This window comes from Barbatula barbatula (genome assembly GCF_947034865.1).
Source record: "Barbatula barbatula genome assembly, chromosome: 12".
Classification (NCBI taxonomy): domain Eukaryota; kingdom Metazoa; phylum Chordata; class Actinopteri; order Cypriniformes; family Nemacheilidae; genus Barbatula; species Barbatula barbatula.
In genome coordinates this window covers 14,695,399-14,709,213 of record NC_136775.1, presented here as the reverse complement: position 1 = coordinate 14,709,213, position 13,815 = coordinate 14,695,399, and the positions used below count along the sequence as shown (strand labels likewise).

Sequence of the window (13,815 nt, the reverse complement as noted above, 5' to 3'; positions counted from 1 at the left end):
GCTCGCTTGCAGCGTAAATGAAGTGAAGGAAAACATCATTTGATGGATGCGTTCACTTTTATTTTTGTGACTGACAATGATGCCTGTTACACTGTGCTGTAATATGGCCGTTTAACTTGAATTTGTCTCTTGGAATCACTGAATGCATGCTGTTTTTATGAAGTCATCAGTATCCCGTTCTTGACCTTTGTAGGAACAAGATGTGTGGATCAGCACTTTTTTGTTGGGCTGTTTGAATGTTTCATATGTTATTATTGTTTTAGGCTCTTGTTTTTTATTTTTTAAAGGGGGGTTATTTGTTTAAGGGTAAAGCCAGCAGTGCGTATACCATTTAAGTGGAGTAGAGGTTTACCCCTTTTAGTTTTGTTCGATGAAGACATTTTGGGGTTTTCGTGACTGGTCATTGTAGGTACTGTACATGAGAAGTTTGTAGCTTTTATTTACAAATTTATTATGGAGTTTGGATGAGGGAATAGCCTAAGCTGAGGGCTGTTTTATGTAAAGGAGAATATCTGCCACTTCATCCCTCAAAAGTAGGCTAGGATTTTTTAGGAGGCGAGTAAACATATTTATTTACAACTTAGCACATTTGACATTGATAACAACAAAATAGGAACAGTGCCATGACACCTACTCCTAACACAAAACACTGGTTACCCCTAAAATTGATAAAAGCCTCTGCTAAATGACTAAATGTAAATGTAAATGGATGCTGATAATAAAAACACATCATGTAGAAATGTAGGACGTAGTCTCTTTGATCATGCGAGCTAACTGTTTTACATTTGTTATTAGTACTTCCTTTAATTGAGAATGGGAATTGAATTGTATGTTTAATAGCAATAGTTTATGAATGTTTAATGCCTTGTTTAGGAATGGAATGTTGTTAAACGTGGCAATGTGCAATTGTTCTTCTATGCACATTTTAATACACAACATCAGAATATTGTAAAAGTACACTAGTTTGTCATCTGTCTCATGTAGGTGTGTGATAATACCTATACTCTGTGTCATGAAAGGTCACTTGACTGCATTTTATCTGGGTGTCTCACAGCTTTTCTTATTCGGTTGCATCATGCGCATTTCACGATATTGCAGAGCCCCCTATAGTTGGGTTGGGTATGTTACACCGATGAATGATAGATGCAAAAGATTTGCATCTGGTTTTATATTTAGCAAATAACAGCAAATTGCTTTTTTCTATTCTCAGAGCTAAGAAATATGAGGGCGTGTTTTGTATTGAGTTAGTTATAGAACTTTCAAAATGCGTGTTTTACAAACAAACAAAAATATCAGCAAAAAACACATTGCATTTGCATCCTCAAGTCTTGTATCACGACAAGAAATTGAGAGAACAGCGCCCTCTAGTACCGCTGAATAGAATGACATCTTACAAGCAGTCGTGGCGGTTTCAAGGGCTGGGATTAGTTTAAACCAGAACTAGGCCTTAGTTTAATAAGAAAATAGTTGTTTTAACAAACATGCCTTACAAAAAACATTACTTGTGTGCATTTTGAGACAGCACAAAGCACTGATGTATTTTGAGATATGTCAGTGCAAGCTGTTTTCAGGTTGGACAGCTCTCACTTATTATAGTCTTGGACTAGTCTAACCACCCGTATATTCAACATGATTTCCTTTTATTTATTCACAATAAAACACTTAAACGTCGTGTCTACACTGGACGCGACACGACAACCTGCTTGTTCTTAATAAGTTTGTCACACCGCATCCAGTGTGGACAAAATCAAAATTACAATGGGTTTCTAATGTCTTTCGTAATGCCGCGCTGGCATAGACAAGGTGCAATATAAAATTACCTGTTCTAAATATTGTAAACATTATTAGTTTCTTTGGCTCTGAAATACATAACAAACTACAAAAATGTAAAATTTTAATAAAAAACTGAAATGTGTCATATATTAGTCAAAAAGGCACTTCAGAAGCTAAACATTCTCCTATGCAGCAGACACTGCGATTAAGAATGAATATTTCCTGCAATCTTCGAATATCAACAGACTAATTGAACAGTAGGTACCACCTGAGTAAAACACTAAAATACATTACAGACGTGAGATTTGTAGATCTGTAACAGTCGCTTCCAATACTGCATAGTTCGATGTAAAATTTGTTAAAGTCTCAAAGAAAATCTTGGAACCACTTTGAATGTAAACATTGCTAAGGTTATGCAGGACCGTATACTCTTTATAGTTCATCGTGCTTATAAGTGAATTCCCGAGCTGATATATATCCATCGTGATCTTCGTCCTCCTTCTGGAAGATGTCCTCAACCATCGCCTCATGGTGAGTGTCATTGGGAGGGTACCCGTGTCTTTCAAACTCTTTACGCAGGTATTCCTTCACCTGAAACAGAAAGGTGTTTGATAACTACGCGCTTTTTATAAAAGCCCAGATGCCATATGAAGACTCATTCAAGTACATCTTGACAAACCTCTATTTTGGAAAGTTTCCAGTCGTCATTGAGGTCCATTTCCTGAAAGGATTCGTGTGACCTAGGCCCATTTCGGATCTCCATGAGCTCCATTTCAAAGATCAGGGTGCTCTCTGGAGGAATTATACCTGGGAAAAGCCATATTTAGTACATGGTAAGACCTGAAACTCTATATACTGCATGTCCTTCAAAGTGCATCTAATTTAAAGATGCTGCTGACACACCTTTGCCCTCTTTGCCGTAAGCGAGAGCCGGAGGGATGGTTAGTTTCCTCTTCTCCCCTATACACATTCCTTGAAGACCCTTGTCCCATCCCCGGATCACCTCACGGATTCCCAGTGTGAACCAGACAGGATTTTTGTCTCCATTGTGACGGCTGCCAGGTGAATGACATGTGCATCGGTATTAAAGGCTTGACACATACACAGCATAGAAATTGTGTATTCCTAAAAATACAATGTGAAATGCATTCTCAGTGCGTGCGTATTTGCTTTGCAAGATTTATTTGCAGAATGCCGCTTCATAATAAACTGTCACCTGGAATGAAACTTTGTCCCATTGCTCTCCAGAAACCCCTCGTAGTGAACCAGAAGAATATCCCCGTATTTGGATTTACGGTGACATAGGAAAGGTTTGTATAGGACTTCAATTTTCACTTCAGGCTCCGGAAGTTTTGCTCCGTGCACATAAAAGAAGAATAGAGAGAAAATGCACGTCCACAACTCTGGAATCATCTCTAAATAAAAAAAGAAAACTTTTAACTCTTACAGATAATACTGCAAAAAACTGACAAACCTAACGAGTAATTTCTTCAGGAGCGGCTACGTGGCACGCAAAATTCCTACAGGCTGAGGCGCATTCCCAGACCCCAAAATTGCCCTACGTACGCTGCGACCACCCTGAAATAAAGCGCTATGCTGTTATTGGTCAGCTTCCTTTGAAGACACGCCTCCTTTAACAAAATCCCATTTCTATTCGACGTAACTGGCGCTGTCTCATTACGACCGCGCCTACACATTCACGTGGCATCCAATCGGAGGCGCGTTGAGAGAGAATCCCGCTGGCGTCATCTGCATGGGCCGATCCTTCCGCGGTCACATGGGTTGGTATTCTAGAAGCGTATACGCCCGCGTATCGCGTAATCTCGATGCACGGCTCTCGCTTTACGTCTTTTCGATAAGATCGTCGTAGTTAAGAATTACCTCGAGTTTTTCAAAGCGGTCCTGTTGGTCTCAGTCTTGCCGCGACTAAGTAATGAATTGTCAGGGGGTTGCTTGCCATGGAGGGAGTTCTCAATAAATGGACCAACTACATCAGCGGTATGCGTACCGACAAACTTCAAACTTATGTGTTGTAAATTAGGCAAAACCGCGAGTCTGTTAGCCTGTTTGCTAGCTGGAGTGAATTAAGTTAAGCTCGAGGGGTGTTTGGCTGTGCTGTTATAATGTTTATTTATATAAAGATTGATCATCTTGAACACATCGGACCTCTAGATCGCGGAGGAGTTTGATTTGTTGTTTGGGACTGCTGATCATGTCATTTGCATGGAGACCGGTTGGATCAAGACTATATTTAACATCACTACATTTCTAAGTTGGATTTATTCAAGCCATGTTCTGTACACGATTGCCATCACACGCCTGTCAACAACACCATAACGTGTATTTCTTTTCTGTGTAAAGGTTGGCAGCCCCGCTGGTTTGTGCTCGATGGAGGAACTCTTTCCTACTATGACTCCCAAGAAGATGCGTGGAAAGGATGCAAGGGAAGCATTAAAATCTCTGTGTGCGAAATACAAGGTAAGAATAACCAGCGCTAATAGTTACATCGCACGAAGTTACAGTGTTGCTTTATGTGCCACAGAAGAGTTGCTCTGCATTCCCTTGCGGTTTGCAGCTATTGTTAATGTTCTTACAAAAGACAGACAATGGCTTATCCGCTGTCTTTGTACTCCCTCATCTCTTGTAGTTCACCCGTCAGATGTCACCAGGCTTGATCTGATCATTCCAGGAGAACAGTACTTTTATCTCAGGGCAATAAACGCCGCAGAGAGGCAGAAATGGCTTGTGGCGTTGGGGACTGCAAAAGCCTGTCTGACAGACAACAGAACCAAGAGAGAGAAAGGTGAGAGTCATCGGGATAGTTCACCGTAAAATAAAACGCTGTCATCGTGTATGTACCTGTCTTGGACTCTTTCTTTTGTGAAACAGATATATTGAGAAAAACCTCAGTGGTTTTGTGTGCAAAAAGAGGTCAACAGGGTCCAATGTTGTTTGGTTACCAACATTATTCGAAATACCTTCTTTTGTGATTTGCAGAAGAAAGTCATACAGGTTGAAAATGACAAGAGGGTAAATAAATGATCAAATAGACATTATCTACTTTTTCGATCATTGTTTCATTGAAAGGGGCATGCATACAAACGTTACAGTCCAATAAAATGCTCTCTGGAATAACATGCCTCCTCTAACAAATAATAAAGCATGATACCCTAATTTTTTCATCAATGCAGATACGTAACTAGCATTAAAAACTAGCCGTTAACTAGTTCGGACAAACTCTTTAATAGATTTCCCCCGATTGTTTTTTTCAAAAGGAAATACATCATCACAGAAAAAATGATGTTCAATAATTGTGTTTGTTTAATCAAGTCTTGATGTTTCTTCCTCCAGAAAAACCTGTCTATCACCCGTGTGTCTATCATGAAAATGAAAAATAGACCTCTTTTATATTTCCAGAGCTCCAGGAAAACACAGAGGCCCTGAAAACAAAAATGTCAGAGCTGAGGCTTTACTGTGACCTTCTCCTCCAACAAGTGAACAAAATAAAAGACAGTCCTCTACCTGAGACAGCGGGTGATTCTGAGGAGGTAGGGCAATGTTTGTCTCATTTTGAATTCATCAATAAAAATAACATCTTATAAAAGCAAGGCTTTGCTAAAGTCACAGCTTTGGAATTACCAATAACTGTTATCGCACACCCTCTCGTACCTTAAATATATAAGCTTGTCAAAAATCGAAGTAATTTTATGCTTTGTCTTTTCATTTTTGCTTTATTATGCGGGTCATCTGATGAGACTTTAAAAAGTGTGGTTTTTAGGTTGCGAATGAGAACGGGAGTATGGTGAAGTCAACATGTACCACCTTCTTGAAGACCCTGGAGGAGTGTATGCAGATCGCCAGCCGGACCTTTAATCCAGACCTCTTGAGTCAGACCCCACCTGGTTCTCCCCCGGTGGCTACCGTCAAACCTCAGAAGGCATTTAACATAATCGCCTTGTAGAAAAAGCATCAGAAAAATAGAAAAAATGAAGTAGCTGTTGTGCATTTTACTGTTGTACCTAAAAATGTTTAGTCAAACCTTGAATGTCCATTTTTGTTCTAGATCAAAATGATCCAGAATGACCCAAAAAATCTGCACCCAGGAGAAAAGTAAGTTACGGTATACCAATGCAACATTTTGGATCAGTTGTGCACTACTCATCTCTTGAAAATATGTTACACAGACTCAAGGACTCAGTGAGCATCTCAGGTAATACAAGAGCACACGAGAGAGGAAAGAGTGTACCAGGATATGAAGCATCTCCACAAGACAACATACCAACACCTCTTGCAGGTATCATCTGAGCTCAGAGCTGCTTAGACGTGAAGCACTTTCAGTGACGTCATCCTCATTGCCAAACCTGTTTGTTTCGTGTTTAGAAATCAGTTTAGAGGAGGAACACCAAGAAGGAGGTAACCCTCAGAATGGCTCTTTCTCAAGCACACATGACCCTGAAGAGTCCGCAGGGGAGAAAGAGAAGAACAGACCGACAGAAGCAAACCATGCACAGAACAAAGATCCAACGGTCAATGATGAAATCCAGGCTATCCTGGAAGTGAATGAGCCTCAGGGTGAGAATAAACAGGAAGAGGAAGATAAGGTGGACACATTCTTCAGTACCATGAGTCACAGGTATGAGGCGCCGTGATCGAGCTGTGATCTTTATACTGATGGAATGAGATCAGTGTATTACACATGTCAGTTCAATATCACACAATCATGCTGCTGTTTAAAACACTATGGTATTATTTACAGAAATGTACTGTAAACTATTTTTATTTCAATCTAAATTGAGGGATCATAATTTAGCAACACTGTCCGGACCAGGTGCAAGGGGAATTGACATATTTATTGTTTGTGTTCACCCAAAAATAAACATTCTGTGATTATTTATTCAGCCTCATATGTTTCAAAACCTTTATATGACTTTCATTTCTGTGAAACATGAAAGAAGATATTTTGAGACATCTCCGTGGTTTTGTGTTCATACAATGATTTTCAAAAAATCTGCAGAAGAAAGTCATAAAGGTTATGGAATTACATGAGGGTGAAAAAATGATCGAATATTTTTTTGCGCGAACTATCCCTTCTGGTCTGCTAAACGAATAAAAGTAATTTATTTTTAGTATTCCTCGATGCGTTTGATAACCCTTAGCATCACCTGACGAAGGTGGCTGTTATCAAACTGGTTGCCATTGTATGAACAGATAGTCCCACCCCCAAACTCATACGATTGGATGACCAAATGTTGATAACCCAGTCAAACTAACAGACAGATACTTTAATCATGCTCACACAACATATAAACTTCCAACAAATAAATAAATGAACAGTAAGATGAGAAAATAATAGGGATGTAACGTATCAAAATTTCACTGTGCGATAATACCTCGGTATAAAGTCTACGGCACGGCATTTATTGCAATATTTAAAATGACAATGACTTGGAAACGTGTCATAAGCGTCCTCTTTCCTTTATCCTCTAATCACAACTGGTGCTCCGCACCAGATGGACCTAGCCATAGGTAACATCTATTATCTTAGGCCCGGAAGACCCATTGTTTCTTCCAGTCATGTGACCATGGTGATATTGAGACAATTTTGCTATTGGATAACACCATATCGATAATATTGTTACATCCCTGGAAAATAAATAGTAATTTGTTAATAAAAGAATGAGCATGATTTTATTTTGATGAGACGGGTGCAAAACAAGGTCTGAAAGATTCAATGGAATGCTTTCAACATATGACATGTCGAAGTGTTTACTGTAGTATGTTTTCTTTTGATCTCTCAAAATGAGGCCTGCCTGTGATGTGGGTTTGTAGATTATTTTGCTCTATCATTCTTTTATCTTCTGTATGCAGTAATAGGATCACACACTGTAAAGTAACCGCAACACACTTATTTGCTTCAGCAGCCTTCATTTGGCTGAAACAAAGGAACATGTGAAATGTTATCAAAGATATGAATCCTTTTTAGTGTTATATCAATGTGTGAAATCATAAAACCTATATGTAATGTGTGCTGTACTCCAGTAGGGCGAGTAAAATCTCATTGTTTGCATGCTTTGTGATTCCTTCTGTTTGGGCTCTGCCTGCTTGTTGTATTTTGTGTTTTATTTGCTCAAATAAATGTGCATTCTGTTGACTTGCGAACAAATGCTTTGATGTATTGCCTGAATGTCTGTGGTTTTTTCTTGTAGATTTAGTGATATAATACTGGAGGACGGCAGTGGTATTCCCACACAAGCATTTTTGGATTCTTGCTATGCTATAGTACCAGTTTTAGGTAGGACGGTCTCTTTCTCTCCTTCCTCACTTTTTCCATGCATTCGCTTTTTATTTACTTTGTTTTCCCTCTTTGAGTCTGGGCTGCTTTTGCATTAGTTCTGTTCTTTTAAAAAGGCTACTTGGGGAAATTTTCTTGACTTCTGGCATGGGTTGGCTCACCATGTGCCTCCATTTCTTTAAAATCATTTGCATCAGGTATTTCTCAGTTTAGTCAATCCCTTCCATTGGTATGCATGCTCTGCTATGTCTATTTATGGGATAGTTTGGTGAGTATCTGAACAGGGATGCTGGGACTTAAACATCGTCAAACCGTGTCACTCAAAAATCCACTAAAGGTGAATGAGTTTAGGTCATATTAGTGGTGCGTCTCTGTGGTGGTGGGTCAATTCAAAATGAATGAATCACTGTGGATTAAAGGATTACACGTGAACTGGAACGAAATCTCTCATCCGTGACTCTTACAACATAAACATGGACATTTAAGCCATGCTTAAAAATTGTGTGTTTACCGTTTTGTATTGATGACATGAAAAGCAAATACTTCTGAAACAACTTTAAAAAAAAGCTTTAGTTTTACATCTAAAACAGTACATATATGTTTTTAAATTAAGAAAACAGAAATTGCTGCTTTCTTGTTGTCAGATGGTAGTAAAATGTTGGCTTGGACACTAATGTAAAGGTTTTAAATGAACCAATATAATGTTAGGACTAGTGGGGTAGTAGTTCAATATCATTTGTCTGCAGTGCCCCAAACACATATTTTGTATCTAATGCAATGACATTCATTACTAAGTGCGATATAAGTGTCCAAATAAGCGTTAGAAATACAATTTATCTTCACAAACTCGGAAAATAGCAGTTCATCCAACAAAGTTTTTACTAAAACGTTCTCCCCTCAGACAAGCTTGGACCAACCGTCTTTGCTCCTGTTAAAATGGATTTTGTGGGAAACATTAAGGTAAGTACATTTAAAGATATCAAATTCTCAAGGCCCAAATTATCTTTTTAGATTGGACAAATTTTCGTCTAATATGTTGCAAATTTGAGATAATAGAGAAATTACAATATGGATGTAAAACCACATTTTTCCAATATTCTAGTAGAAAGTGTAAAATCCTTCCCTATAAAAACAAACAAAAAAATATATATATTTTAATTAGAACAAACTGGCCAAATTTCTTATTTATAATTTTGAAGTTCATATTAAAATAAAATAAATAAAAAATATTTGTATATAATACATTCTTTTTAAGAACATTCATTGTTTCTGTTCTTGGTTGGCATGTCATCATTACCACTAGGTGGCGACAAAGCTTATATTGCATTCCATTTATAAAGATCAGCATTATACAATTCAGGTGTTTTCCATATCAAAGTACAAAATGCAACCAGAAATTTGGATCTCTTCATGAGATTTGATATTAATTCGCTCCATCAGAAAATCCAGCAAAAGGCGGTGTCCGATCCCGAGACCTTCACCACCCTGCAGAGCATCGTCCTGCATGAGATGGAGACGGAGGTGGCCCAGGTGCGAAACTCAGCCACGGAAGCTCTGCTGTGGCTAAAACGTGGACTCAAGTTCCTCAAAGAGTTCCTCTGTGAAATCAACACTGGGGTGAAGGACGTCCAAGGAGCTCTTAGTGAGTCACATCATTTAATGCAAAACAGTAATACAGTTTAAAGTGACTTCTTAAATGGTCAGAAATAAACTTTTGAAAGTCTCTTTTTACGATTTTGTTTTTTAATGTGCTTATTTCTTGCCTTTTCCAGATAAAGCATATGGAAAAACACTAAGGCAATACCATGGATGGGTCGTACGAGGCGTCTTTGCGGTAAGTATTACTGCTTTTTCCATTCAAATGTAGTGACGACGCAAATTCAAACCCTTCTGATTCTGTTTTGTGTTTGCTTGCGTGCATTAGCTGGCTCTACGTGCCGCCCCATCCTATGATGGCTTCATGGCTGCTCTGGTTTCTCATGAAGGCGATGAGCTGAAAGAGGGCTTTACCACGGGCATGCACAGAGATCTGGGCCTTTACCTGCCAGCTATGGAGCAACAGCTGTCCATCCTGGATGCTCTCTTTGACGAGTACGGCCTGGATTCAGATGAGGTCGTCTGACAGACACAGTGAATAGAGCTTACTGTTCAAGCCGCTTATCTGTGTTTCAGAGTCGAAACTCTCTCGCTTGATAACCGAGCCCTTTTTGTGACAGGTTCTGTTGGGCGTGGCTTACTAAAACCGCCCAATAGAAGTGTGTTGTGATTAACGTGCCATTAGCAGGCTCCAACTCGAACACTAAAAGTTTTCCCTGGAAAACTTAAATGGCTGTCAAACACATAATGCTGTAATGGGTAGTATTCCTTCAAGCTCTTATATTCATATACTTGTGCATCAGAGTACAAGTGAAGCTAACATCAACACACGGTGAGTTTAAGTGTATTGAAGCGAAGTCACAGTGTTACGGAATTGATATGCTCAATATCATGCTCTACCGCCTTGACATTTTCTCAGCATTACTTTCATTTAGATACTGGCCTCTCATTCACCTTCAGAGATTCAGATGAAGGTGTATCATAAACATCTTGTTAAAAGTACAGAGTACTGTTTATAATGTCATTGTTTACTATTTAGCTATAATGGATGAAATCCAGGACATCATATAAAGATTGGTAAGAGGGACCAAAGGAGAGAGTGCTTTTGGGTTTAGTGGGGACAGTTCTCACTATACAGAACCTGTAACTGTTTAAGCAGTCATTTTAATTTCTGTAATGCATTCTGAGTTCTGTATTAATCTTCAGAAGGAATGATGTGGTTTCCTCTGCGACGTTATTTATTGACTTATTTATATGATTAGGGATTGTGTCGTTGATTTTATTGTAAGAATCACACGCTTTGAAATCATGATACCAATTTGTGCACGTTGCATTGCATGAGTTTAGTTTATATATTTCAAAATGAATCCAGATTTAGACTATTCATAATTAACCACAGATTATTAATCTTTAAGGTTTAGAATTTATTCTTATTCCATTCCATAGATTTAATTTATTATTCCTCTGACAGAAGAATTTACCAGGGCGGATTCACGAAACTGTTCTTAAGACATAATATAAGATTGTTCTTAAGATAAATTATAGGAAGCTCGTAAAAATGTTCCTTTAGAATTTCTCAAATGGTGTCTTAAGAACATCTTAATTTTTTCCATAAGAATAAAATGACGTGATCGTTTTAGCTTCCGTATTTTGACGCATTTCTGAGTGAAATGGAATTTCAAATGAGAAAAAATCTTGGCCGTGGCTTTTGTCTTTCTCTGCGATTTGGCTGGATGTATAAATATAGCCGTTGAACTGACAGTCATTTAAAATGGATAGTCATCACAGGACGGAAGTTAATTTTCAGGGTTTAATTGAAGATTATGAGGGCACACGAATAAAAAAAAGAGAATGACCCACATTAATAAACTATTTACAGTAAACACTGTAATATTGAATGAATAAATAAATTAATTTCACTGGGATTTTAAGAATGTTTTGTGAATCCAGCCCCGGCATGATCTTAAAAACTATAAATAATACTTGTTATAGAACTTATTACACGCCCTTTAAATTGCAAATATTTGTTGAACTGAAATATCTGAGCTTTTATCCACTGTGTCCTTGAGACCAATTTAATCTTAAAACCACATTAACCTTCAAAACATTAAATACATTTAAATGTTAAAATTCATTTTAAAATGTTGATGAAATTTCTTCTCTATTCATTGAGAAATCTTTGCACCAATATGTCAAGTTTTAAATTTGTTGATTTTACTTAAGTCCTCCTTGTTCCTTCCAAAAGCAGTAAACCGAGTTCTCATTGATTAGTATTAAAACAGTATGCTTGTATAGTATGTCGTTTCATGTATTTCAGATGTATGAATGATTGATTTATTATATGAAAGAGTTCTTTTTATTTACGTCCCCAGTGTTGTTTATAAACTGTATCGACATTTATACTGAACTGCATGTAATGTTTTTAATCTCAACATATAAAGATATGCAATTCTTAGCACAGGTAATTCATTTTGCATTTGAGGTGGGCAGTAAAAGGCATATCCGTGCATCCAATTGGTACTTTGAAATACATGTAATGCTATAGCGGCTATGACACTCCTTTAATCCTTTAATATCTGTGTGGTTGCTAGGATATGCTCAAGAACAACACACTTGATCACTGGATTCATTAAGGGGCAGAAATAGAAAGCTTGTTCTTGCGTGTGCTTTTGCATATACTTGATAAAGACTGAGGAGGATTACATTTGAACATTTATTACTTGATGAATAATTTAATGTAACTAGATTTACTGCTGTAACGTAATGTATATTAAATAGACCCCATAACAGTTTTTCGAGGAGATGTGTTGCGTTCCTTACAACAGAAGACATTTTGGAGACCTGCTTTGGAAAATGGCATAATGGAATTGGCACTCGGATGCCAGATTTATCTCGCTTAGCTTGCAACACCACAGCACACATTACTAATTATCTTCAATGTTTTAATCCAAATCTTCAAACCATTACTGAATTCAGCTACCGTTCGAGTGGAAAATGTTAATTGGATTTCATGACACTAGTACAATGTTAGTTCTGCGGCACCTTGCATGTTTTCCATTCCCTTCCTGTTCAGGGATTTTCACTGGAGATTCGTGCGACAGCTGGGGGTCCTCTCTTTTTTCTGCACCCTCACCGAAACAGGACACCACTCAACCTGCACCCCTATAATCCATCGTAGTCGCAATATGACAGCTGCTTTTTTCCTTATTTAATTTAAGCACCAAAACCCGGTCTATAGGATCTCAACATACCGCATTTCAAAGCGCACCTCACAAAAGACTAAGATTTCCTCAATGGAAAGTTAAACAACCCTCTGTGTTAGTCCTCTCAAATGAAATGAGGGTCTCACACCCTATTCTGTACAGCCCCCTGTTAACGGTCTTATTTGCTGGCACGTTCCCAACAAAGTTGGAAATCAGATTGTGTTAGGCAATGTATATGTGAGCTCAAGCTCATCTGCAGGCAAATTACTGTAATGGGATTAGTGGGAAAAGATATGGCTGTATAACACGGTTATCGAACAGCAAGCATCTTTAAAAATGTGTACCGGACCTCCTGCTTACTGCCAACCTTTACACACACACACACACACACACACACACAAAATAACATGCCAGCCTTAAGTAATGGCACAAGATTTTTGCTGGGCGTATGTTTTTTTTCTTCTGTCTTTCTAATGATCAGTAGGCATTGTTGATCAGTATCAGACCGCACACTAAAGCGATACAGTCTCTCAGCAGCAGGGCTAGAAACGCAGTAGGCATACAGTAATGCTGATGACCAGCTTACTTCAGCTGGCTGTGATCTAGTACACAGCTTACTCAGCTACATCGATGAGTACATTGGACATTAACTCGTCCAGAACAGCAAGCAGAGCACTGCAACGCCCTCTGAAGATATGACATCATAATGTCAAAGACTCATAGTCAACATGAAACCGTTTCCATCACACATTATATTTTAATACACTTATACCATATCTATTTATAAATTCAAGGTAATTATAAAAACATTTGGGGAATGAGATGTCTGATGCTTTCTATTTTTACGGCAAGATTTTTGTATCAGAATTTGTATGACTCTTTCGTTTCTCTTGCAAAACCAAACTCAATTGGACTTCCTGGGAAAACATGAGGGTAAAATAAATATTCGGT

General features: G+C 38.2%; 2 protein-coding genes across 3 annotated transcripts; one reads left to right on the top strand and one right to left on the bottom strand.

Moving 5' to 3' along the window:
• Window positions 1–915: 915 nt before the first annotated feature.
• fkbp14 (FKBP prolyl isomerase 14) lies at window positions 916–3,381 on the bottom strand. Of its 2 annotated transcripts, XR_013787379.1 has the most exons (5): window positions 2,990–3,368; window positions 2,677–2,828; window positions 2,453–2,580; window positions 1,728–2,364; window positions 1,621–1,680 (listed from the first exon to the last, which is right to left on the bottom strand). XR_013787379.1 is itself a non-coding variant. In XM_079469249.1 (4 exons), exons 1-4 carry the CDS (start codon window positions 3,184–3,186, stop codon window positions 2,206–2,208), a joined length of 636 nt encoding a protein of 211 aa, XP_079325375.1. In that variant the 5' UTR covers window positions 3,187–3,381; the 3' UTR covers window positions 916–2,205. The 2 variants fall into 2 exon arrangements, 1 of the variants encoding a protein (XP_079325375.1); XM_079469249.1 differs by having other exon boundaries at window positions 916–2,364; window positions 2,990–3,381.
• A 179-nt stretch (window positions 3,382–3,560) lies between these two features.
• On the top strand, window positions 3,561–12,453 carry plekha8 (pleckstrin homology domain containing, family A (phosphoinositide binding specific) member 8). Its single transcript, XM_079470295.1, has 13 exons — window positions 3,561–3,771; window positions 4,135–4,251; window positions 4,421–4,576; window positions 5,191–5,321; window positions 5,552–5,710; window positions 5,837–5,883; window positions 5,958–6,067; window positions 6,154–6,406; window positions 7,980–8,065; window positions 8,967–9,025; window positions 9,506–9,707; window positions 9,838–9,899; window positions 9,990–12,453. Exons 1-13 carry the CDS (start codon window positions 3,732–3,734, stop codon window positions 10,185–10,187), a joined length of 1,620 nt encoding a protein of 539 aa, XP_079326421.1. The 5' UTR covers window positions 3,561–3,731; the 3' UTR covers window positions 10,188–12,453.
• Window positions 12,454–13,815: the final 1,362 nt, after the last annotated feature.

Bases quoted from the DNA above. Each gene is read 5' to 3' on its own strand.
- fkbp14 (XM_079469249.1), bottom strand. From the start codon at position 3,186: ATGATTCCAGAGTTGTGGACGTGCATTTTCTCTCTATTCTTCTTTTAT. The intron at 2,829-2,989 runs GTGACAGTTTAT...TTCACCTGGCAG, and splicing joins GGGACAAAGTTTCATTCCAG to CCGTCACAATGGAGACAAAA. The intron at 2,581-2,676 runs GTGTGTCAGCAG...GGCTTTTCCCAG, and splicing joins TTACGGCAAAGAGGGCAAAG to GTATAATTCCTCCAGAGAGC.
- plekha8 (XM_079470295.1), top strand. From the start codon at position 3,732: ATGGAGGGAGTTCTCAATAAATGGACCAACTACATCAGCG. The intron at 5,711-5,836 runs GCATTTAACATA...TTTTTGTTCTAG, and splicing joins CTACCGTCAAACCTCAGAAG to ATCAAAATGATCCAGAATGA. The intron at 6,407-7,979 runs GTATGAGGCGCC...TTTTTCTTGTAG, and splicing joins TTCAGTACCATGAGTCACAG to ATTTAGTGATATAATACTGG.